Genomic DNA, 24,868 nt, shown 5'->3' with positions numbered 1-24,868 from the left:
CTAGGTAGTGTGAATAACTCTAGCTTTCCCTATTTTAAGCTATAATTTGGTATTTTAAGATTTAAAAATATCGTTTACTATCAGTAATATATAAAAGATGCCTGAGCCATGAAGGCCAGTTACATGTACAAATATAATTACTGTGTTTGCCAAAGCAGTTTGCTCTGCCCAGTAAGATAGAATTGGATTATTAATTATACCTTTTAAGATTTTAGGGTCTGATCCAAAGCCCATTAAAGTCAAGGTCAGTCTTCCCATTGATTTCAGTGGGCTCTGGAGCAGGGAAATAGGGAATACATGCTGAATTTCTTTTAGAGGCATGGCTGTAGGTTTCTGTACTAAACAGAAGATATTCCGGTGTTACCCCAGGGACTGTTTGCCAAGACAGATGATTATTAATGATGTGCTTAATAATTGTATATGTATCATTATTACAAAAATGTAATTCTTTTACCTCATGTTGTGTTAACAATGTTTTCCTTATCAAGAGGGCACATGAAAGAAACCTTTGGCCAACTCGTAAACAAGACAGTTCAGTGTTTACTTAAATTGCCTTTGTGTTAGAAAAAGACCTGTTTTGTCCCAGTGGGACCAGCTTCAAAACAAAGTTCCAAGAGAAAAGTTGAAAAATATCCTTTACAGTCTATTGTCTCAAGTAGAAGAATTTTTTCCCCCTCTTCTGCTTGTAGATAGTTGGTATATTATTACCATATGCTTAATTTGCAGAGTAGTCTGTAAATGGCAAAGTGTAATGCAACTTCAGCTAGGAGGAAGTCTTGTCAGATCAAATTGTAGCACAAAAGAAATTGCTAGTGTATCATTGTTGCATGCCTGTTAATAAGCATTTTTTGTCCTTTACGGTGTATGTAGTACTTGTGAAATTGACTGTGCAAAAGTATAGATATATTTTAGCAAAGATACTTTGCAAAACATCTTGTCCTGTTCTAAGTTGGTCCAGAAGTCAGTTTACATAGTGATGCTTGTCTTTTTTTGTCATACTGTAAAGGTTTGTCCCAGAGGTTTTATAAGCTCTATTTGCCATATTAAGAGGATAGAATGCACATTATTACTATGACTGCATGAGATCACAAGTTTTTTATACAGCTCAGGAAGTTGGGAACAAAACTCAGTGCTGCAATTCCCATTCCAAATGGGTGCCGTTCCCATTGATATCCGTGCTTATGCCAACATACAATTTGGATCTAGAAGTGAATCCATAGGATATTTATCTAGTATATTGAAACCATCTCCAGGGTGACTGGATGGTACAGGGATTAATGGTGGGTTATGGACCCTGTCAGCTCAAGTTCATCCATTCAAATCCAGCACAGCTCAGTAGATTCAAACAGGTTGTTAGTGGCCTGTGTGAAATGAGCAGGTTTTGGTCCAGTTAATAGTTGTCTGACAATCATCATCTTAACTGGCTTCCTTGTTTGCAGTCTCACCACTAGGGTTGAGGACTGAATCAGCAGGTTGACTGCTCTGTCCTCACCCCTTCAATGTGGTTCCTGCTGTTCAGGGATGAGATACATTTTCAAGGACACATGAGAAAACGTTTAATTTGTTTTTAAGGTCAGAAGGGACCATTGTGATCATCTAGCCTGACCACGATCTTAAGACAAGCTATAGAATTTGACTCAGTAATTCCTGCAATGAAGGAATTATTCTTCTCTAATATGTAAGGGAACAGTTTACAGTGCTGCTGCCCATGTTGTACATGTTCTGTGGATTAAAAAAAAAACACCTTCAATCTGCAGGGGTTTTTCTTGAGCATATTTTACTAGCACTGAGTTCACTGCAAAATAAAAAAAGAAATTAGCAAACACATTAACGACAAAGCATGCCTGGATTATTTCAGTGGCTCTGCAATTCCTTTCACCCTTAAAATTAAATCCAGATTAGACACGAAGATTCAGTCCAATGTTCTTTATCCAAATATGAAATACAGTTGTTGATTTCATGATAGTTCCCCTGTCTTCTTTCAGTGGGGATGAAAGGAAAGCGTGCCCCATAGAGCTGAACTGGAAAAAATGTGACAGATCTGCTATCAAAGGAATTCTGTCATTTAAAAAGGTTTTGTGTTCTGATATTCACAAAATAATGAAATGCCAATGTCTAGAGTTTTGAACTGCTTAAATTATCTTTAAAAATTATACAAAGTAGGCAAAGAAGAGAAAAACTCTTCTAAAAATATTTTTATATTTTATTACAATAGAAGGAGGAGGAGAGAGAGCCAATAGGGTGGAGGGGATGTCATTGCAGTATGAAATCAACAGATCTTTCGACAGCTCACAGCCTCTTATCCTGTATTGTCTCTAGTGATCCAGTAAACAGATTAAAAATTATTGAAAGAATTGCCTTACCTTAGATCCCTCTCCTTTTCAGAAGATCAAATGATTTAATATTTTTTCACAGGTAACTTTTTACCTTTTGAGGCCCAGAGTTTTAAGAAATTCAGTTTGGGATCAAATATATTTTTCTGCATCAAAACACAGCTGCTGTATAAGTTTCAAGTTTTCGGTATCTGCAAGTTTCAAGTTTTTGGTATCTGTCAAGGTGGTTCTTAAACCTTTATGTAAGAGCTCTACACACGTGCTTTATGAACAAAATACTTTTTTACTGTAAAACGCTCACTATAAAATCTATTACCTGTTTTTAAAAATCCCAGTGTAGTAATTTTGCTAATTATGTCCATACGGTATACTAAAAATAAGTACGTCTTGGGGGGGGGGGGGGGATCTTGAAATGAGAAAACAGTCTGTCAAATGCTGGGAAACCTTACATTTGTATCTGGCATGCATTTTGTCTGCCTTTCTCCACAGAGTGTTGGCATTGTCACTAGATAAGAATTAGACAGGTTATGTTGTCCCCAACCTGTCAACTCTCACCTTAATGAGTACTGTGAGAGTGGAAGCAAGGGCCATGTTGACATTTTGCTCTTAAACTTGATGTACTTTTCAAAAACTATTCTGGGTACCCAGACGTGATATTTTGTGAATCTGTCTATTTTTATTGGCCATTTCCTGTTCGCTAACTTCAGTATTAGTAATAGTCAGCTATTAAATAGTAAGTGGGTGAAGAAGGCTTCCGTTTACATCTGTTTTGAACCTTCTGTTCCTGTGTAGGAGTCCACTGCAGCTGTCTAAATGCATGGCCTCAGACTCTGTGCTTGTCTTTTAGTTCCACTGCATTAGAAATGCTGTGCTGATTTCTTTTCATGCTTCATTCAGTATAAGAGCTTTATGTATCCGTATGGGAATGCTTAATATAACATGCAGAACAAGTGAATGGTAGTTTCAAAACAAGAGCTACGCTAATGTTGAAAACATGTCAGAATGCAAATGACTCTTTTATGACATGTATTTGATCCTTCTAATCTTCAAACACTGCTTGTACTATTCTTGTTCAATGTCACTCCAGTGCCAAGATGTTTTGAATTTTCCTGCCTAAAAATTTTGCTCCTCTAAAAAGTCTGTATATACGTATAAGAAGATTGGTGCAACTCCCCATGTCTCATACTTCTTTAGATAGCCTTTGAAATATATGTTGCCCTCTGAACTTTCCCACCACTGTTCTTGAGAGCTATGCACTTTGATTCTGTCAAAAGGCATGGTAATGAGGGCAATTATAATTATGTTTAATTTAGCTAGTTGCCAATGTCCCAATTAAGGAATATTGTAAGGATGCCCTTAAATTCTTTGAACTGTGGAGAAACATTTAAGTTGAAGTGTTACTATTTTATAATGCAACAAACTTGTGTGAATGGTGCCCACTGAACAATAGGTTATTAGTATGAGGTTTTGATTTTGTTTTCAGCATTCATAATTTTTCTTTTGGTAGCACTCGCAGTGTGCTAGATGCTATCTACGTGAACGGGTAAACACAGCTTCTGTCTTGAAAAGCTCACAATTTAGGAAAACAATCAACACGTAAGGTGTGGTTGTATGTCCATGTGTGTACAGGTGCATAAATAGATTCACACACCATGGTGTATGGTGTCTAACTGAAACAAACTAGAGTTATTCAAGGTGAAATTCACTCTGGCACAGGGGTTCCACTGAAGTCTCTTTGCACCATATAATTCCCAAATTTGCTGTCCTGGGAAAGGCTTACAGCAGTGGCTGTCAACTGGGGGGTACGTGTACCCCTCAGGGTACGTAGCGGTCTTCCGGGAGTACATCAACTCATCTAGATATTTGCCTAGTTTTATGAGACTACCTAACAAGCACTAGAGAAGTGAGTACAAATTAAAATTTCATACAGACAATGGCTTGTTTATACTGCTCTATATAGTATACGCTAAAATGAATGTGCAATATTTATATTCCAATTATTTAATTTATGATTATATGGTAAAAATGAGAAAGTAAGCAGTTTTTCAGTGTGTTGTGACGCTTCTGTGTTTTTATGTCTGATTTTGTAAGCAAGTACTATTTAAATGAGGTGAAACTTGGGGGTACACAAGACAAATCAGACTCCTGAAAGGGGTACAGTCATCTGGAAAGGTTGAGAGCCACTGGCTGAGAGCAGAGAAGTGGAGGAGTGCCTTTCTCCCTAAAGGTTAGAGCTTTCCTCCCTTAACAACAAGCTGCATGCCCTCCAACAATATCAATATATTCCCAGTACAGTACTGGCTTTTGAAGTGCTGTGCTGGGTGAATTTTAAAGATGTATTTGGATTCTGCTATGTGGCCCGCAGGTCAATAGCTAAAATATCAACAAAGCTTTCCAGGGCTGCTGTTCCCTACGTTTTGTCTCTGTGACAGAGGAATGGGATGGAGTAGCAGAGGGCAAGGCAGCTCCCATGCTCTTTGAGCTACGCACGCCATTGCAGGGAAGCTGTTCAGCTGGGGTTGATGTGAGTGAATGGGCCACCTGGCTAGCAGATCGTTCCCTTTAAACTCCTGGCCCACCGACCTATTGTATGTTCCTGTGGTGGGCCAGGCAAAGATGCTATCTAAGCAACACCCGCAGGCCCCCTTTACAGCTACTGCAAAAGGCCTGGTTATTCAATGATTTTGGATGCCCCCTGAGATAGCTAGATAATGAGGGTTTACCTGTAATTATTTGATTACATCAGCCCTTACATTCTCAGAGATCGTGCATTATAAACAGTACACAGGTTATAGTGCACAACACACGCCTGGAAGGATGTGGTCTAAGTGGCAGATCTGGGCAGAACTTAATTCATGCTTAATAATGCTTTATTCTCAATTATAATTCATGGTTACTTTGTGAAAATATTATAGATTAATTTGATTTGCTCTGTAATGTGCAGTTATTTCTACATGGCTACTTTTCATGGGCAGCAGTTAACTCCAGTATCTAGGGCCTGGTTCTAGTCCCAGCTGTGCCACAGATCAACTACACAGCCACTGTAACAACTACTATAATTAATGGGGTTACTTGTGGAATATAGTGCCACGCAACATGAAGAAGGTTACCAGAATCTGGTCCCAAGAGATTATTGTTGTGCATGTGGATCTCTCGTCATAGTCCAGGCCTATAGGACTGGTGTACTGCCTTAACTAAAGTTGATTCTTTTGAAGGAAGTATAGTTGGGTCCATGATGAGTAATGTCACAGTGACTTGACAAACTTGTACTTTTGTGCTAAATTCTGGGCCTGCCATGCTTGATTGCACTTCATGATTCTCCCCAGTATAGTAAAAATTAGGCCTTGCATGTCAATTTTTAAACTGGTTGTACTAAATTTATTTAGGTATTCTGGGCAGATGGTAGCAGTGGGTATTGTCTGGCAACATAGCTTAAGGTTGGTGGTGACTTCATGACCTGGTGTCAGCAGTGTAGCTTCCTCAGTAGCAACAGTATCCCGTTGTACATTCTGATGCTGTGAAAGCGTCACACACTTAAATCAGCCATTGCAGCATGAATGTTGGAGACCTTTGAAAAAAGTGAAAGTATTTGAATATTGATAGATGACAGTGTGGCCAATTTCTTCTGCTGGGATTTGAACTGTGGACCTTTGAACTCCAAACTTGCAATTCAACCACATAAGCTGAATAAGATCTTTTGGAAGCTTATAGAATAAAGAGAGTTCATATCCTTCTTACAATTCTAGAGGAACTTAACTGAGATTTATAACAAGAGTTTAGTATGCCATCTAGATTCCAAATAGAATAAAGAAGAATATATTTGTAATGTAGACAATTTGGAGTTATGTCACATCTAGCATGTGCTATTTGAGTACCTTCAATATTATTTGCCGCCAATTAAAAGTCCAGTAATGGACCAGATTCATCCCTAGTGTAACTCCATGGGGTTTTGTCTGGCATAAATTTGACCCTTCAATTAAAAGCCCAATTGTGCCAACACTTTTGTGTGTGTGCTAAACTTTAAGCACATGAGTTGACTTGTTGACCCAAATCTTCAGAATGCAAATTGGTACAGCTCCATCAAATGCAGTGGAGCTACACCAATTTTATATTAACTGAAGATTTAGCCTGTTGACTTCAATGATTTTATTAAGATGCTTCAAGTTACGTATATGTATAAGTCTTTGCAGGATCTAGGCCCTAGTCATTACTCATGAACACAGAAAATTGTTTCATGCTCTTTCAATTCAGCTGGCAGAGCAGCTGTGGAAGAATGAATTCATTATAGTGGAGTGTCATAGCTGGAATATGAATATTTGTAAAACAAAGTGAATTATTAATGCAAGTTAAATGTTAAAAGCTGCATGGATTAAGGAGTGGGATTGTGATTGGTAAATGCTGTAAAGCCAACTATTGTCGAAACAATAACTATATTTTATTGTTATCACTGAGATTTACTGTATAGAATGTGTAAAAACAGTATAAATAATGGTCATCTTGTTACAATGGGAAATCTATGAAATAAAAGTTATAGTTCAGAGACTGGCATTCCATCCTCAACCTTAGATTTTCTGGCATTGAGGTTTTGTATTTTAGCCTTATCCAGCCATCATTTTTGTTAATTGCCTTGATTTTTTTTTCTCCCTAGTTTCCTGTGTAGCCCCAATGTAATTTAAAGCTGCTCCCCCTTCCTCCCAATGGAATCCATATGGGAGGGGCAGCACTACTGCGACCTTATCCCAAGTGCCTATTCCATCCCCCTATGCCACTGGGAGTGAACCAAGCTCATAGACTCTAACCCTAATGGTTTTTATTACCCTGCGATTTTTCCCTTTTGCATTGGCATCTGGTATATGTGATGGAAGCCAATGTGGCTAAGAAGTTACAATAGGTATGTGTGATTTCCAGTACTCAAATGAGCCAGAAAGATTGATTGCCAGACTATCAGATTTTTTTCTTCATTCTTCCGGTCCGTTTTATGAACATTAGTACCCGGAATAAAAAAAGATTGATAGTTATCTAACTTATTACCAGAAAGCAGTGATCATGACTATGAAAATAAGATTTAATTGGAATTTGGACACATTTTGTAAGTGCTATCACAATCCATGGAATATTTATTAGGTGTTTCTGACGATAGAGACTGATCCTGCAGGTGCTTAGACACATGAGGAACTTTAATGGCATAAATAGTCCCAGCAAAATCCATGGGACTCGCATGCCCAGTGTTTGGGCCTTCATTTAAATGCAGCACATTGCCCATTAATTTAAACATTGTGTTCTAAAAGTACTAGACTTGTTGGCTGGTGTGAGAGCATCAGTGTGTTCCAGCCACATCACCCCAAAGTGACACATTTGGCTGCTGCACTGTGCTGGGAATAGAATATTTGCCACCCCTAAATAGAATGCTCTTCTGTGTGTCTCACTAATGAGGAGACTGCTTGCTCAGCTATTCTGCATAAGCTTAATTATTTGCTAGGATAAAAGTGATTTTTGGTATTTTTTTTAAAATGGCTGCTTCCTATGTAAAGGAAAGCCTTGGATGGCCACAATGCCTGATATATACTTTCATTACAATCCGATAAGGATTTATAGTTGGCTCCATACAAAATATTCACAGCAATGTCATAAGCAAAATAAAATGAAATTGCATATTGCCAGTGTACCTGCTCTTGCAAAATTTATTCAGATGAGTAGCACCACTGTACCCATTTCTGATGTCACTTACACCCATATACATTTGGAATTTACTTACACTGGTAAACAGAGAACAGGATCTAACTCATTGACTCAAGTGTGACTATTCATGAAAGTCGAGGTTGCAGGATTAGGTATCCCGTCCTAACTACTCAGCAGCATGTTGGTGTAAAGAAATATAGCAGTGGGTTGGTAAGCAGTGCCAGGATAGCCTGTTTGGTGATTGAAGAGTATGCAATTAAACAGGTAAGCTTTCACAGAAAGTGGGTTCCTTGTTGTGGGTGCAATTAGTAAATTAATTTTATGCCTATTTTTTTTGTACCTGCAGTTTACTGGCAGGTGTAACTACAGTACTTGCTCACAAAAGCCTTAGCCTAGCTGAAAAAAGGTTCTATAAGGTTCATTAGAGGAGAATTAGGATCTGTGGAAACGAAGACAAAGAAACGTAACTTCTATAAAGACTAATGATGCAATAATCTTTTTTTGTTTGTTTGTTTGTATGAACAGTTGAAATGCACACAATCATATGGTCCAATAGCAATTGCAGCGGTCAAAAATGGAACCCAGTTCCTTATAATACCTCATTTATATCTGAAGCCCTCTTCTGGACAGAACATTTGGAAATGGGCTTTTAAGCAGGATCAGGTTGTATCTATGAGAAGGGAGCTGAAAGGCTTGAGGAAAGCAGGAAGTGTGGATCTTAACAATTTTTTGTCTTTTGTGTTTTAGTATTTATTTTATTTCTGTACATACAGAAAAGTACTTGCAGTCTAAAGAGAGAAAAGAAAACAGATGGGAGGAGCAACAATTATACAGTTAATTAGAAAATATGAATAAATAGGACATGTAAAATCTAATCTATTTACTCCTCAAGTGCACCAATGTCAGTAAGTTTCTCATAGGTGAGTCTTCAGTAGTTATTTTTGTGTGTAGAGGGCGGGAACTTTATGGATAAGTCCAGGAAGTTTCTTAATCTTTTTCAAGGAGCAGCGTGGAAGACAACACAGAAATGATTGTCTGAGAAGCTGATGAATGGGCATTTGAAGCTCACATCATGGGAGTAGGAGTGAATATGGGGCGGGGGACCTAAACTAAGACAAGTGTTGACAAGTAGGGAGAGTCAAGGTGGGTTTTGAAGGCAGTAATAAGTGCCAGACAATGTTGCTGGTTTTTCTTAAAGTAATTACAGTAAACAATCGTACAAGACAGGTAGCTCACGAAAGCTTATGCTCAAATAAATTGGTTAGTCTCTAAGGTGCCACAAGTCCTCCTTTTCTTTTTGCGAATACAGACTAACACGGCTGTTACTCTGAAACCAATGAAGAAAGGGGTCAGCAGCTGGCAAAACCACGCCATACGGGTGTAGGTTCTACTAGCAGTGGTACCAATAATAAGTAGCTGAGGTCCACACCCAAGGTTGTACAGCCCACACTGAAGTCCATGCTGCCAGAGCTTCACTGCTGTTAGCACCCACGCTAGCTTGGGTATGCCAACACTTGCTGCAATCCCACCCCCCCACTGCAGTGTGGGCAGCAGTTCGGAGCCTAGCTCCAAATTAGGGTCATTTGTGCCCCTGAAAATCTCCTCCCAAAGAAATTCTGGTTATGTTTCTCCCCCTAGCTGCTTTTCATGGTTTTTTTTATTTTATTTTTATTTTTTTAAATTAATAAAATTATTTTATACCACCATTCAGTAAATGACCATCATAATGGATCTTTCCAATTTGTCATAACACTTATGCAGGCAGCTGTCATAAAGACTTGTATGAATATGTAAACATATGTCTGATTTTAGAATTGCAAGCAATGAGTATAATGGCGTGTAAAGGTCTTAGGAGGTTGATACTATCCCCAAATTAAATTTAAAAAAATCATTAAACCTGAAAAGTACCAATGTTATTTAAAAAAATAATCTGAATTTACTCTAGTTGGAATCCATGTCACCTAATGTTTTAAAATGACATATGATCCAACAAAACCTCGGATATTCTTTTATAGCCCCAAATGTCTAAAATGAACAAATACAATTTTATTTCATAGATCTTTAAATGTCCAATCAAAACTTCTATGCTATTGATGAAGGCATAGTGGTAGATGGATAGAAGCTCACCTAAATTAAAGGTAAATATATCATAATATTGTAACAGGTATGGAGCAGTTAATGTGGAACCAGAACTTAATGTAGCCCATTGAATGAATCTTGGCAGTACCCATATTGTTCCATTGTTAAAACCACCTTCACCCATTTCAAGTTATGGGACAGACTATCTAAGCCAGGAACAATAGTCATCTAAATGAAGGTACTCAAACCCTATAGAGTTTTGTGATAAAACAAATCACTCCTGCATTAGCATTTTAGAGGTTTCAGTCTTTTTTCATAATTTAAGATACCTGCTCTGTGTGCCAATAGGTAATATTTATGGCATTAAAAAGATGCAGAAATGATAGTTACAACTTGGTCCAGACCAGTGAGCTGCTCTTTATGTTTGAAGGCTACTTTATAAACATAATAAAAGGATTTTTTTTTTTCTTAATGGATGCACAGGGGTTAGGTGGAATGAATGAAAAAATAAGAGGAGCTAGTGAGCATTCATCAAGGATATTAAGAGGCAAAAGTGGAACAACGGAATGAAAAAGTAGATATAAAGCCACTTATATAGAAAAATGTAGTAGTCTGGTGCCATAAGAAATAATTCTGGAAAGTTAAGAAGCTTTATTTTATGCTGCTCTGTCTCCCCTGTCTCGCTACCATTTAGTGAATTCTGTTTAATTAGCTTTTAGCACCTGCACGAAATATAAAATCAAAACCAATTGTTTCCCCAATGGAAAAACTCCATAGAATCTAATAGTGAATAAATGGCTGTAGAAATTATTTTTGGCAAAGGTATAGATGAATAAACATAAACTTTCTATAAATATTTATTTGAACTTAACTAAGAATTAAGTCCCTGCTATACAATTCCAGAGCTTGTTTAAATTTTTTATTGAAGGGATATTCTTGTCTGCTAGAGTCTGTAGGATTTTTCCATAAGGATTTATTTTCTTACTGCCTGAGTTGAACTCACATTGACTTCAGTGGGAGTTTTTCCTGTTTAAGGACTGCAGGTTTGAACCCTTATCTTATTAACTTAACCTAGTAGGCAGACACAGCAATATTATTAATCAGTGGAGTCTATTATTCCTGAGAATAAGGAAACAGTCAACATTATTTACTATATTGGAATGAGAAGCAGTGCTGAAGCAAAGGAAAGCCAAGTCTATGCTACTCTACTACTGCTTTTGGTGTTTCAGAAGGCTTTCCTATTGTCTAGCCTCAGGTACTATGGTTATGGGGGCCTTATAAGTACCTAACATAGATATCCAAACAAAAAATTGCCACTGTTTCTTTAAGGTTACAATGCCTTTTTTTTGGAATTTAATGGTTCAGACAGTCACATGACCAATAGTACTAAAACAAACCTTTCATCCAAGGACTACAGAGCATTTACAAACATTAATGATGCCTTGCAATACATCCTGAGAGGTAGGAAAGTACCGATCGTCACAGAAGCCTCTCTGCACTGTGATACCATGACCTAGGTTTCAACCACATCAGTGACCTCAGGAAGTAGATCTCCCATGGCAGAAAGTATATCCAAAGAGGTAGGCATTTGTTGCTCTGAGGTGGCCATTGCCAAAGTGGATGCTGCAGCCAATAAGGTTTGCAGGAATGGGCCAGGTCATGCTAGAAATCAAACCTACTATCTCTCTTGGAAGAATATCCAGGGGAGGGAGGGCAATGGTATGATTGAATTCTCCCCACCAGGAGGGGAGATTAGTTGAGCCTCTTATTTTAGACTTGATAGAATTTAAATGTAAATCTGGGATTCCTGGACTACACTGAGAAGACAAACCATGTTAAACTATGCTAGCCTGAAGTGTGTTCAAGATAATTTGATTCCATTAACAGTGTGTTTCCCACTGTTACTGGGATCTGTGTGTATTGCATATGGCCATGTAGCAAGCTGACCAGCAAAGTGACCACCTACGTTTCAAAGAAACAAAAGACAACTTGTTGAAAAATAGAGGCTAAGCTTATTTGTAAGGGACATGTTTCGCTGTACTGTGTGTCATTTTGCAGCGCAAGATCATAACTTTACATAACAGTGTTTGATTCTTTGTATGACTGCTGTTAAGATGTGGGATTATATTGATTTTAGACAGATATGAAACACAATGTACCATATGAGGGACATCCCTTATAATAAGGGATTAGTCATCTTTCAATTTGCAATTAAATATTTTCTGAGAAAGAGAACTTTCCCTCTACACAATTTATTTACAGAAATACATGAGACATTTGTCTTTCCAGATGTCTCTAGGTTTGCCTGTCGGTCACTCCTTTTAACATAACGTTGTCAAGAAACCCTTAAAAAGAATACATATTTTTAACTGTAACATGTCATTCCTGGTTACTATATGCATATCTCTTAGAATTGGTAATAGTTCATTCTTCCCTGTATGCTTTACTGAAAACATACCTTTAAGTGAATGATTTTCTAGTTTCCTTGCAATACTTAGTGGTTTTGTCCTTTTTCGGGAGTATAGTAGTTATGGTGTGAGAATGATAGCAGCAAATCATTAGGGTGCTACCTGCATTTAGATAGGGTCACATTATGTAGATATCATATTTTGTAGCGATTATATTGAGGATTTCCATTAGCAGGAGCTATTGCATTCACCAAGGTTCTGAATTAAACAGAATGATTGCTTGCAGGTGTAATTGTAAAATTCTCTTGTTGAATTTATGATGTATAATTCCAGTGTTCTGTATTTAGAATGAGCTTGAAACTATTCTCCTGACTGATGCAGTAATTAAGGTATTCAGCTGTGGTTTTCAACTATATGGTCCGGTTTCAAAATTCACAACTAAAATTTAATGGTACATCCTGGATTATTTATGTTGTCAAACATATGCACCTGGTTCAATACAAACAACATTTTCAGATTTTTTTTGTTTAAGTGCACTAATCAGAATTGTAGTGTTCTTTGTACAGATTACAGGCTTAATGTTGAATTACTAATATCCTGTAACATAGCAGAAGTAGATGGAGCTTTTTAAAATACAAATGTTTTAACACTACTTCACTGTTCGATGTGCTTAAAGTTAATGCGTGCCTCTTGCCTACATGTAAAATAGATATCGAGACACACGTTTCATCTTTATTCTTGTTTTTGTCTGTTTTATGCATGAGAAAGTTCTTGTTTTCTACTATGTGCATGGCTGCGTTTTTTAACTTGAGTCCTGTGTTTGTACTGATTGCTTTTTTTGCATGCAAATTACAGAATGTCATGGAAATTGGATAGCTCTGAAAAAAGGAAAGATAATACTGAGTTCCAACTGTCTTGTGTTTGTGCATAAGTATGTGGAATACATGATATATGGAAATATTTTCATTACGGCCTTTGACTTTTCTTCTGCTGTATTTTTTATTACTTGCTAAGAGAGAAGGGCAATTTTTTTTCCGTTGCAATTGATGATGAATCTCCTTACATGTTAATGGTACTTGTGTTGGCATGGAATATGGAATGGAATTATTAAACCTTAATTCCATTATTCTTAGTATTGATTGTAGGATGTTAGTTGCCCTGCCTATGCTGAGACTGGAATAGCCTCTGTTTTAAATGTTATTTTTGTATAGACTGTGTGACATCCTAGTCCCACTGAAGTCAATGGAAAATGTAGCTCCCATTGACTTAAGTAGGGCCAAGATTTCAGCCGTTGTTTCTAAAGCCCACTTCGGGACTTTCATATTTTTTAACAAATATATCAGCAGATGGTCAAAGAAAGGTTACAGGGAATTTTCAGTCCACAGCTGTATTTAAATTGGAATATAATCAATGAGTCAACAACAACAAAAAAGCCAAACCCATGCTTGTCCTTTTTAAGCAGGAGCTAAAATTGTTGGACTCAGAAATTTGACTTCACTTGTCACAGAAAATTTTCTCTTCACTAATTGTCAAAATATTTATCAGCAACATTATTTCATCAAATATGAGAGCTAATTTGGTTTTAGTTTGTTATTGTCACCACCTGTTCAAATTTAAGAATGAAGGAGATAAATATAGTTTCTGGTTATTTGTTTGTGGTGGGTATGCTTTTAGTAAACATTTCCTTTAATTCTTGATTTTTTTTTAATGTAAAGTATCAGGCATTGTTTGCCTCTCCTGCTAGACGTTTCTAATAGCCATACCCTACCCATACCATAGGAGAGATTTTGCTATATAGTTTAAAAAAATGAAACAAAAATGTGTGTGTTGAACCTCCCCACAAATGTTTTTCTTGAAACATCCTTGGGAATTTAATATTGACTATTTTTTTTCCTCAGTCTTGTGTATTCTTGAATTGTCTTTTTTTTTTCCTCCATTTTCTCCATTCTCAATCCTAGGTCCCCTTACAAAGAAACAGACAGATGATTTAGGTGATAATGACGGTGCTGAAGATGAAGGTATTTTTTTTTTTGCCGCCAAACTGATTTGCATGACAAGGATCCCTGAAAATCTTTTTCTCCCCTCTTTTTTTAACTTCTTGTCTTTTGAAGATTTTTTTTATTCCCATTTTTGATGTGTTTTGTCTTCTTGCTTGTTGTTTTTATATATATATACATATATATATATTTAATTCTTTTAAAAGAAAGAATGTTGTTAAGTTTTACATTTTTATGCAAATGAGTAACAATATTTAAAGATGAGGGTTTTTGTTTTCTTGAAATGGACTTTTGATATGTTTCATCCCACCTTTTGACTGAATTTTGTCCATACTATTTGAACTAACACTTTTTTTTAAGTCTCTCTGTACACCTTTTTGCATGTTTTCTAACCCTCTGTATTTATATATTTCACCAAATACAAAGATGTTTCTTTCACCAACTGATCTCAGTTTGATAAACAGAGAAAATATTGTGTTTATAAAGAAAAAATGTTAGAAAACTCTTATAAAGTGTCTCTCAAGCAACTGAATTTGCAGTAGAAAAGCACAAAACCCCTTCCCTTCTACATTATCATGTCAAGAAATGTAAACTCAGATATACCTAATCTCACGCAGACAAGAGGCCTGGCACTAAAATTTTAGCCAGATTTTCAGCTGCTGTATATTGGCCTCATTCCATTGAATTCAGTGGAATTGAGCAGATCTTCACCAAGTGGATGCAGTCCATTATGTTTTTACTATTACAAATATCTACAGTTGTCTGGGCTGATGTTATTGAACACCTTAACAAACACTAAACAGAAGAACTGCCTTTTCCCCACCCTCCAAAAAAGCCACCTAGGATGTCAACATATCAAACCACATGCCAACCTTACCCCCAGCTTTCCCCTGACAAATTCTGCAATACAGTTATTTGTGGTCAGTGCAAACATCTGCAGAGGACTGAACGTTTAGGGGCAGCAAAAAGCAAATATAAAAATAAGTTACACAAAAAACCCTATTCAGTTTGGGCTGGCCATGGCAAGGAGGGCTGTGCTGCATAATTCATAGAATCATAGAATAACAGAGTTGGAAGGGACCTCTGGAGGCCATCTAGTCCAACCCCCTACCCAGAGCAGGACCAGTCCCAACTAAATCATCCCAGCCAGGGCTTTGTCAAGCCTGACCTTAAAAACTTCTAAGGAAGGGGATTCCACCACCTCCCTAGGTAACGCATTCCAGTGTTTCACCACCCTCCTAGTGAAAAAGTTTTTCCTAATATCCAACCTAAACCTCCCCTACTGCAACTTGAGACCACTACTCCTTGTCCTGTCTTCTGCTATCACTGGAATAGATCCATCCTCTTTGGATCCACCTTTCAGGTAGTTAAAAGCAGCTATCAGATCCCCCCTCATTCTTCTCTTCAGTAGACTAAACAATCCCAGTTCCCTCAGCCTCTCCTCATAACTCGTGTTCCAGACCCCTAATCATTTTTGTTGCCCTTCGCTGGACTCTCTCCAATTTCTCCACATCCTTCTTGTAGTGTGGGGCCCAAAACTGGACACAGTACTCCAGATGAGGCCTCACCAATGTCAAATAGAGGGGAACGATCACGTCCCTAGATGTGCTTAATTATGTGGGAGGGACTGTAATTGTACGGTCCCTCCCACATAATTAAGTATAATGTGTTGCAAAGAGCATAGGACCTTGCCTATGTTTCTTTAGAGGCTCAGTGAGCACTTACCAAGAGCCTGGATCATAGCCACCTGGTTTAAGGGACTGGACAGTACTCCCTATGGAGTCAGTCTCTCACTTTAATTAGCAGCAGATTTCAATATAAAACAGTATTAGATAATCCCCAGTCCCATGTATTACTGCTACAGCATCAGCATTCCCAATCATTGCCAGCCCAGGGACAGAGGAGCCTGGGATCAGTAATCAAACTTGGGTCTTCTGTATGTGCTACAACCATTAGGGCAGCCTTAATGAGATCATTTTTCATTTTTGTTTCCAGAAGACCCAAAGGCACTAGTGCACATTACAGGCTAATGATCTGCAAATTTGCAGTTTAAAAAATGAAGGTGTTTTCAAGTCCTGGGTAAAATGTGTGCAAAGTCAGAAGTTATGTACACTTCTATGCTTTCGCATTTTGTTTACATTCTTGCAACTGTATAGCCTTTATGTGTCTTAACAGGCCAGCATCTGTCTCACACGAGCTGTACTAAAAGTCTTGCCTTGTCTACACTTGGACATTTTCTTGCCTGTTTTTGAACAACTAGGTGGCTGCACTTGTGTTACCACTGAGCTACCTCAACAGCTGTGCATGACATTGTTGTAAAAACACCTGTGATGCATGTAGCATCACTGAATCTGAACCTTTGCTGACAAATGGGTAAGAAATATTTAGTGTAGTTACAACATTAAACTAAAAAGAAAAGGAGTACTAGTGGCACCTTAGAGACTAACCAATTTATTTGAGCGTAAGCTTTCGTGAGCTACAGCTCACTTCATCGGATGCATCCGCTGAAGTGAGCTGTAGCTCACGAAAGCTTATGCTCAAATAAATTGGTTAGTCTCTAAGGTGCCAGAAGTACTCCTTTTCTTTTTGCGAATACAGACTAACACGGCTGCTACTCTGAAACCTAACATTAAACTAAGAGTTTCTCAGGCAGTGAATAAACTAGCATCCCAGATCTGGAAACCTGGTTTGGGTTAAAAATGTAAAGGATTTGAATGTTTTCATCCTAGTCCCCTATTTTTGTTTAGTTCATAAATTAATTTAGTTTAATCTGGATTTATATTAAAAAGTACCTATCCTTTAGGCACTTTTGGTAAAATACATTATAATAATTATTAGTAATATCCTCAGCTGGAATTGTGGCACAGAGTACTAGGTGCTATACAAACATATGAAAACTCGGTCACCAATGGACTCTTCTCATCCATCAGAAATCCCATACACTCTGTAGCTCACCTATGTTTCTGTCTCACTTCATCACCATGGTATCAGAGTAGCTCAAATCTTTACTGTATTTATTCTCACAACCTCCCTGGTAGGAAAGTGTCTCGCCCATTTTACAGATGGGGAACTACGGCATGGAGAAGCTAAGTGATTTGCCCGAGGTGACACAGGAAGTCTATGGGGGAGCAGGGAATGGAATCCAGGACTCCAAGGCTAGCCCTTCTCCACCACTTTCTCCAAAGTCTGGGAGAAGAGATAGACATTGCATCCTGTTCTGAAAATCAACAGACTGAAGCTCTATTGTACCAAGAAGGGAAGTGAATTCAAGGACTGTGTATTTCTGTGAAGAGCCCTCGACCAGCCCCTATGTTTTAAAAGTAAGCTAGGGGACTGCTAACTCAACTCTCTCAGCTGATCTCTGTTGCCATGGCAGCCCAAGAAGATAGGCAGTCTCTTGGGTAGCTATGACTCAAACCAATCGACTTTAGAGAACAGTATATAGTAGTACGCATTTGTCTATATCACAAAACAACCACATGCTTCAGCATAATTACAGTCCCAGCCAGGCTGGAAAAGCATAAATGTTGCAATTTAGGATGGAGATTTTTTTGACTGATACACACAGACAGCACAGTGCCTGCTCACACTGTCACCCAGGCATATTAGTTTCTCATTCCATGAGCATCAAAATTTCAGAGTAAAAACTTTATTTGCATGTTAAATTTTTCAGTGACTATTTTCCCCCTCTGACTGAGAGCTTCTGTTCAACCTACATTTAATTTTTACAATGATGTTGCTAACACTTCAGAATATAGGTAGTAAAAATTCTGACAGCCTCTTAACGTAAGCAGCTCTATTGGGTTCCATTATAATTATATCCCTACCAACCATTGGTAGTATGGTGAAGGTTCTGTCAGTTTCTGCGGTATTTTCATCTTTGAGTCGTTTATAAATTACTGACTTGGTTGCAGAGTCCCTCTCTAATTAGAACCTTATATTGCTGCTTACCTATTAAAGACCTATCAGAATTACAACTCTTGCATATCATACTACTTTGTATCTCTTACATTTATACAGTGCTTCTCAGACAAGAAGGATATCAAAGCAATTTGAAAATTCAGCAATTGCTATATAGGGATCACTTCATCCAGCACTTAAATGCAGCCACCTCTCAGGTGAAATGCACCCAGCAGCTTAACAGCGTACAGCGAAACGACCCAAAAGCTTAAGATAGGAGCTGAAGAAGAATACTACATTCAACTGAAATTTGAGGTGGTATTTAGGCTGAATGTAATTAGAGAAGGTGGAATTTTGCCAGAACGTTAGGATTAGGATTAAACACTCCCACTCTTAAGAAAAGTGCAATAGGTTCTTTAATGATCACAAGCTGTCAGGCCTTCTATTTGACAACTCATCTAAAAGATGTGATTATTTTTAATGGAAGTTTGCATACTGAGATTTTCAGTGACACTGGCTTACGCTATTAAAATAACTATAGATGTATTTAGCGTCTCATAGATCTGAACTCAAAGTAAAATGGCTTCAAAGAAGGTTTTAAACTGTGAAAATAGTTTCATTGACTAGTGCCATGTTCCCATTATGCAAAATTTGTTAGAAAAAGATTTTGGAATAGCTAAAACAGTACATATGTAGAATCTTGCTAAGTAAGAAGTACATGGATTCCCGAGCAGCTAGTTTGCTTGTAAAATCTTCTTAACAGTTTTCAACAATAACATGTTCACAACCCAAATGGACCTGAGATGGTAAATAAGTCACACATCTCTATAGTGTCAAAGTGAGACTTTTAAAAGGACCCTTGGAACAAATGAAACTTTATTTTTGAAATTAGTTATTTGTTCTTTATGCATTACTGTAGTGCCCCAAAACCCCATTCAGGATTGATGCTCCAGTGTGCACTCTGGAAACACAGAATAAGACAGCCTCTTCCATGAATGATTTAATCTAATTAAGAGCAGAGATAACAAGTGGTTGTAACAAACATTAAGAAGGAATGGGGGTTGGAGAATGATGGAAACCATAATAAGAGCATGTAATTACATAGGCCATATAAATAAGATAAATATCAGACGTACCCACTCCAGTCTACTTAGACATTATCAGCTGGCAATTTAAGACCAAATAAATCATGGTATCAAGGCAAAACACAGGTATGAATAAAAGATGAAGGGAGTGAGATGCCTGAAGTCAGGGAGGATTTTGAATGGAGATGTCCCATAGACATTTCTTTTGAAAATGTTCACACTTCTTGTCAGAAACTCCAAACTCCTGGTAGAAATACCAAACTTGTGACCTGATTCTGCAGGCCTTATTCACACTGAGACTACTCACATGAGTAACTATGACTCAGCATGAGAAAGGGTTACGGAGCAGGCCCTTAGTGGCCAAATCCACCACTGGTGACTTCAACAGAGTACGCTGTGGATAAACCCATTCCCTGAGTCACTCAGAATCAAATTCTGATTTCACGAAAGCTGCAAAGGTATACCTGAATGTAGAATTTGGACCTCTGTCTAGACACTGCAATGTGTTAAAGTGAAGATATTCTAATGTCATGAAGTTTACTGACCACACTGCAATACTCTGGCACAATGGGTTGATATTGGCTCAGAGGTTAGAGATGGAAAACACCTGTCAGGTCATTTAGATGGGATTTTCAAAAGTAGCTGAGGGAGTTAAGTGCCCAAGTCCTATTTGATTTCAGTGGGAGTTGGGCACCTAACTCCAATCCAAAACTTTTGAAAATCCCACCCTTAATCCTTCTTCATACCAATACAGATTTATCCTTACACAATATTTTTAGTACTTTGTCCACTCTCATTTTTAAATGTCTCAAACAATGGAGCTTACACCAGTTCCTTGGCCACATATTTCAAGGTCTAATGGAACTCATTAAGAAGTGATTCTTCCTACAGCCTACATTGCTGCTTTCTGAATTTCATACCAGTTCAATTATTAACTTCTAGTTCCTAATATTCTCTTGTCCCACTTAAACAATTCCTGTCTATCCCTAATGTTTACGCCTCTCAAAAGCACCCAGATGTGGATAAAGTACCCAAATCCGGTTCAGGCAAAATTCCCACTGACTTCACATGAAATGCAATATTGGACCTCAAAATTGAACAGTCTCTAGTCTGTTTTAAATTACAATTCATAGTAAGGACCTGATTCTGCATTCTAATCTGCTGGCACATACTCTGCACATGTGCAGATTCCCGTTAACTAACTTGTCTCCTGATATAGGATTAGAGCCTTAGTTTGTATTTCATCTGAGGAGCTCGAGTTTGCTCTCAGGTGAGCTTGATAAAAGTGTGGCTCGGTCTTGTTCACTGTTAAACTTCCCTTTCGGAGAGTGAGTCACACACAACCACCACCTTTAGTTTCTAGAAGAAGTGCTTACCCTTAAGTCAAGGTTGAGATCTTTGACAAAGCAGTGTGGAGAAAATTTATATTGAATCTAGTCTTATCTGATGGTGGCATATAGATAAATGGAGAGTAATTTGCAGTGCTTGCCTGTTCTTAACCTTTTCAAGCATAATATTTACAGGGAAATCACAGAAAGGCATAATGTCTTCTGAATTTATCAGAGAATCCTTTCTTTAGACCTTGAACTTTGCTTTGCTCATGAATGTATAGTTCATCGTTTGTTTCCGATAAAAGCCACCCATTCTTCTCTAAATACCCCAATATTATTTTCCACATAAACAGAACAATACTACCAAGATTTCATTACTGTTCACAGTTGGTGCCTTCTAATTCTATGTAATTTTAATTAAAGAAGAATTTGAAACAATCTCCCCCTGTGTCACCTCCAAGTCTACAATTAACAGTGTACAGTTTCTGCTGTGAACAGTCATTTAGTGATTTCAGATTAATAATTTATCATTGCTTCCTCAGTTGTATCCAGGCTAGAAAAATAGAAAGCAAAAGCTGTGTGTAAACAGCCATTTGAAATAAATGCTTTAATGAATCTGAAAGGACTTTGTTCTACTCCTGTTTGAAACCTAAGCATGTAATTCCATTGGACAGAAAAAGATATGTGCCCTCTTAACTTTAAACTCTGAGAGGGGTACATTGGAAAGTATTTATTGTGTGCTTCAGTGAAGGGCAGGTTATTTCATGGGCCACCTCTTACCATCCTTTTGGTTTTGAAATAAGTGATTATTCTAGAACTTGCAGTATAGAAGAGCCCATTTCTGGAGTTTGAGCGTTGACTTTTTTTTTCAAAACAAACAACACAAAAATTAAACAGTAGCTGCCCTTATAAAAACAGAAACATCTGTGTTGACCATTGTCACCAAATACAGATGAAGGAGCTCCTGTGTTTGAACAGCCTGATCTCACCATTGTCCTTGCCATACTTGGGACGTGATTCAAGATAAAAGTATGAAGAATTTTATTGAAGGCTGCTTCACTGAGTGTGCCTAAAATTAAAGGAATAACTCATAAATCTAAGAGAGCCTTTTCCACACTGATATTAAACAGAGCATGGATGGGAGAAAACGTGAATATTGTTGTAATGAACACGGTTATCTTTCATAGAGAAAGCAAATTTTATGCCAGGACATTGAGAGAACTCCCTTTTCCTTACTCTGGTATTTTAAATATCCTCTTCAGTCTGCTAATTTTCATAATCTCTTCGGAGACATGTTAGAATGCAGCGTTGTGTGTTGTCTTGGGCAATGGAAAATGACAAGCTAGTACCAGATCAGATCAAAATATCATTAATCCAAACATGTATCAATAACAATTTAATTGTAAAAAGAAAAGGAGTACTTGTGGCACCTTAGAGACTAACCGATTTATTTGAGGTTAGTCTCTAAGGTGCCACAAGTACTCCTTTTCTTTTTGCGAATACAGACTAACACGGCTGTTACTCTGAAACCTGTCAATTTAATTGTAAACTTTTACATCACTTTATTTCTTCCATTTCTGATAAAATGATGGTTAATCAAGTTTAAACAGTTAAGGGGCAAATTTGGCATTTATTAAAAAATCCTCCACAGAAGCTCAGCATGGCTATCGGACCCACTAAGAAGAATCTTTAAAATGAAATTTGTAATTCAACAAATACTTGAAGTAATAGGGCTTCATAATAGCCAATAGCTATTAGTAGAATAGCCAGTAGCGTGACTTCATAATGAATGTTTAATGCTGAATTTGTCAGATGGACTTCCCCCGCAATGGACCATGGAGGAAAATTTTTTGACTCTACTTCAGAGATCCAAATTTGTACTTAAGTGCACACACAAGTTTACAAATCACACTTCATTCCGGTTTTGGCTTGTTATTGTTGTAGGTTCCATCTAATATTAGTATAAATGAATGTTTAGAGAGTTACAAAATTTTCCCCGTTTCCCCAATTTATTTACTTTGTGAATATACAGCATATTGTATATAGTCAATTTCAGTGTTTCCCCATACAGTCATAGTGGTGTATATGCAGTATAGTTGTGGCTCTGTCAGTCCCAGAATATTAGAGAGACGGGGTGGGCGAGGTAATATCTTCTGTTGGACCAACTTCTGTTCATGAGAGAGCTCTGTAAGGCTCGAAAGCTTTGTCTCTCACTGACAGAAGTTGGTCCAGTACAAGATACCTCACCTTATCTCTCTAATAGTTGTGTGTAGGCAGTGAGTTTCCCCATTATCACCTACAGCAGCAGAGGAGAGGAAAGCTTTTTATTTTATTTTCTTTCTCTTCTCACCTCCCCCTGCCAAGGAAAATCTGATTATAAAACCAAAGAAATTACCATTTGGAAATTGGCAAGATTTGAAATGAAGTGTCTTCTGAAACATAAAGGCCAATATTTTCAAAAAGAGATGCCTGAAGTTCCATGCCAATTCAGTACTTTTGAAAATTAGGCCACTTATTTAGATACTCAGGTATGGATTTAGGAAACTAATTTCATGCAACTCTGTTTGAAAATCTTGGCCAATCTATACTTTCTTTTTCTCAATTATATATCCTCTTATCCTTATCCTTCTGGCTGTCCCTGGCACAACGTAGTATCAATTTGAGGTCTAAAGCATGCAAACTGTTTTCCCCAGCAACAACAGAATAACTCTGACACTTAAAACTTCAGGCATGTTCACAACTCCTTTTACAAGATAGTTCTCTTATCTTGTTAGAAACCAGCAAAGAATACGTGACTTCACCTACTTAGATATGGGGTCAGATCCAATTCATCTTAATAACAAGCTACGTATGTTAGTATGTGCACAAAACTGTAGGGTGGGATTTTCAGAAGAGTTCTGCCCCTACTTAAGTCAGTGGACAGTTTACCATCAACTTCCATGGGGGCAGAATTAGGCCAAATGAGTGGTGTTGAAAATTCCACCTGTTTAAACAAACTCAGTGACCAAATTATACGTTTTCATACGTTTGTTGGTTTATTAGTCAGTTCAAAGCATGAAGCGTGGAAACAAACACTTGTGCCCTCTCCCAGCCCAGTAATTAATACATGTTGCTTGAGAGACATATGCTGAAAAAGAAAAATAACCTCACTAAGAAACATTATTGCATGTATCTTTTTTTGCCACTTTCTTCGGATAAAATGTTTCTCAATATTTTTTCCAGACATTCGGGACAGTGGGGGACCTAAGCCAGTGATGGTGTATATTCATGGAGGGTCCTACATGGAAGGCACTGGAAATTTATATGATGGCAGTGTTCTGGCAAGTTATGGCAATGTGATAGTCATCACAGTCAACTATCGCCTTGGGGTACTTGGTAAGAAGCTTTTGGATTTCAATTAATCCCTGCTATCTGCATTGCACTTCATATTATTCATGAGAATATATTCAGAAAACTGCTTTTGTCTTTGTTTTTAAAAGCCTTTTTCCAAAATAAGTCTCGTTAGATCCAAAACAAAATGTCTGCCTTTAGTATGCCGGATAACCTGAAATTCTGCTTCCAATTTAATGATATAAAAATACAATGCAGATGTTCAGATTTGCTGAGTTCATGTTGACTCTTTCTGTTATTTATGAACATTATGTTGATTAGACTTACATACTGCATAGGGAAAATGAATTTATAATATTCAAGTGCTAATTCAGAAATGGGGATTTTTGGTTTGTGAAGGGAAAACCAAATAATGGTTGAAATAATGCTTATGTTCTGTTGATCCACCGTGGCTTTTTGTCCTCTGAAGAAGCAAGAGATTTTGGGATACTAAACTGGCATTTTTATAATGACATTGTGCTTTTTTGATGTAGCTGGATTCCTTTGGTTTTAAAGTGGGACGTATCGGTCTAGTTAAGTACATCCAACATTTTCTAGACCGAATAAGAGAGTCAGAATGGAGAGTAGACTGCTATTGTTTTGACTTAGATGAATGATGTATGCTAACATTTATGGTTTAAATGAGGAAGAGTTGTGAGGTTGTCTCCAAACTAACCATTCATAAGT

At 37.5% G+C, this 24,868-nt stretch overlaps 1 protein-coding gene across 22 annotated transcripts in view; it reads left to right on the top strand.

Annotated features, from left to right (window-relative positions):
* The window catches only part of NLGN1 (neuroligin 1), a 563,945-nt gene that overhangs the window by 265,777 nt on the left and 273,300 nt on the right, over positions 1-24,868 (top strand). For 13 of the 22 annotated variants that reach the window (XM_043521791.1, XM_043521789.1, XM_037909038.2 and 10 more), the window contains 2 exons: positions 14,458-14,517; positions 24,035-24,187. In XM_043521791.1, the coding sequence (XP_043377726.1) occupies positions 14,458-14,517; positions 24,035-24,187 (213 nt within the window). The remainder of the gene's footprint in view (positions 1-14,457; positions 14,518-24,034; positions 24,188-24,868) is intronic. The other 9 variants (XM_043521788.1, XM_043521794.1, XM_043521797.1 and 6 more) reach the window with 1 other exon arrangement.

Source organism: Chelonia mydas, chromosome 9 (assembly GCF_015237465.2).
Source record: "Chelonia mydas isolate rCheMyd1 chromosome 9, rCheMyd1.pri.v2, whole genome shotgun sequence".
Classification (NCBI taxonomy): Eukaryota; Metazoa; Chordata; order Testudines; family Cheloniidae; genus Chelonia; species Chelonia mydas.
Note: the sequence above shows the minus strand (reverse complement) of the source record. Positions and strands in the feature narration are given on the sequence as shown.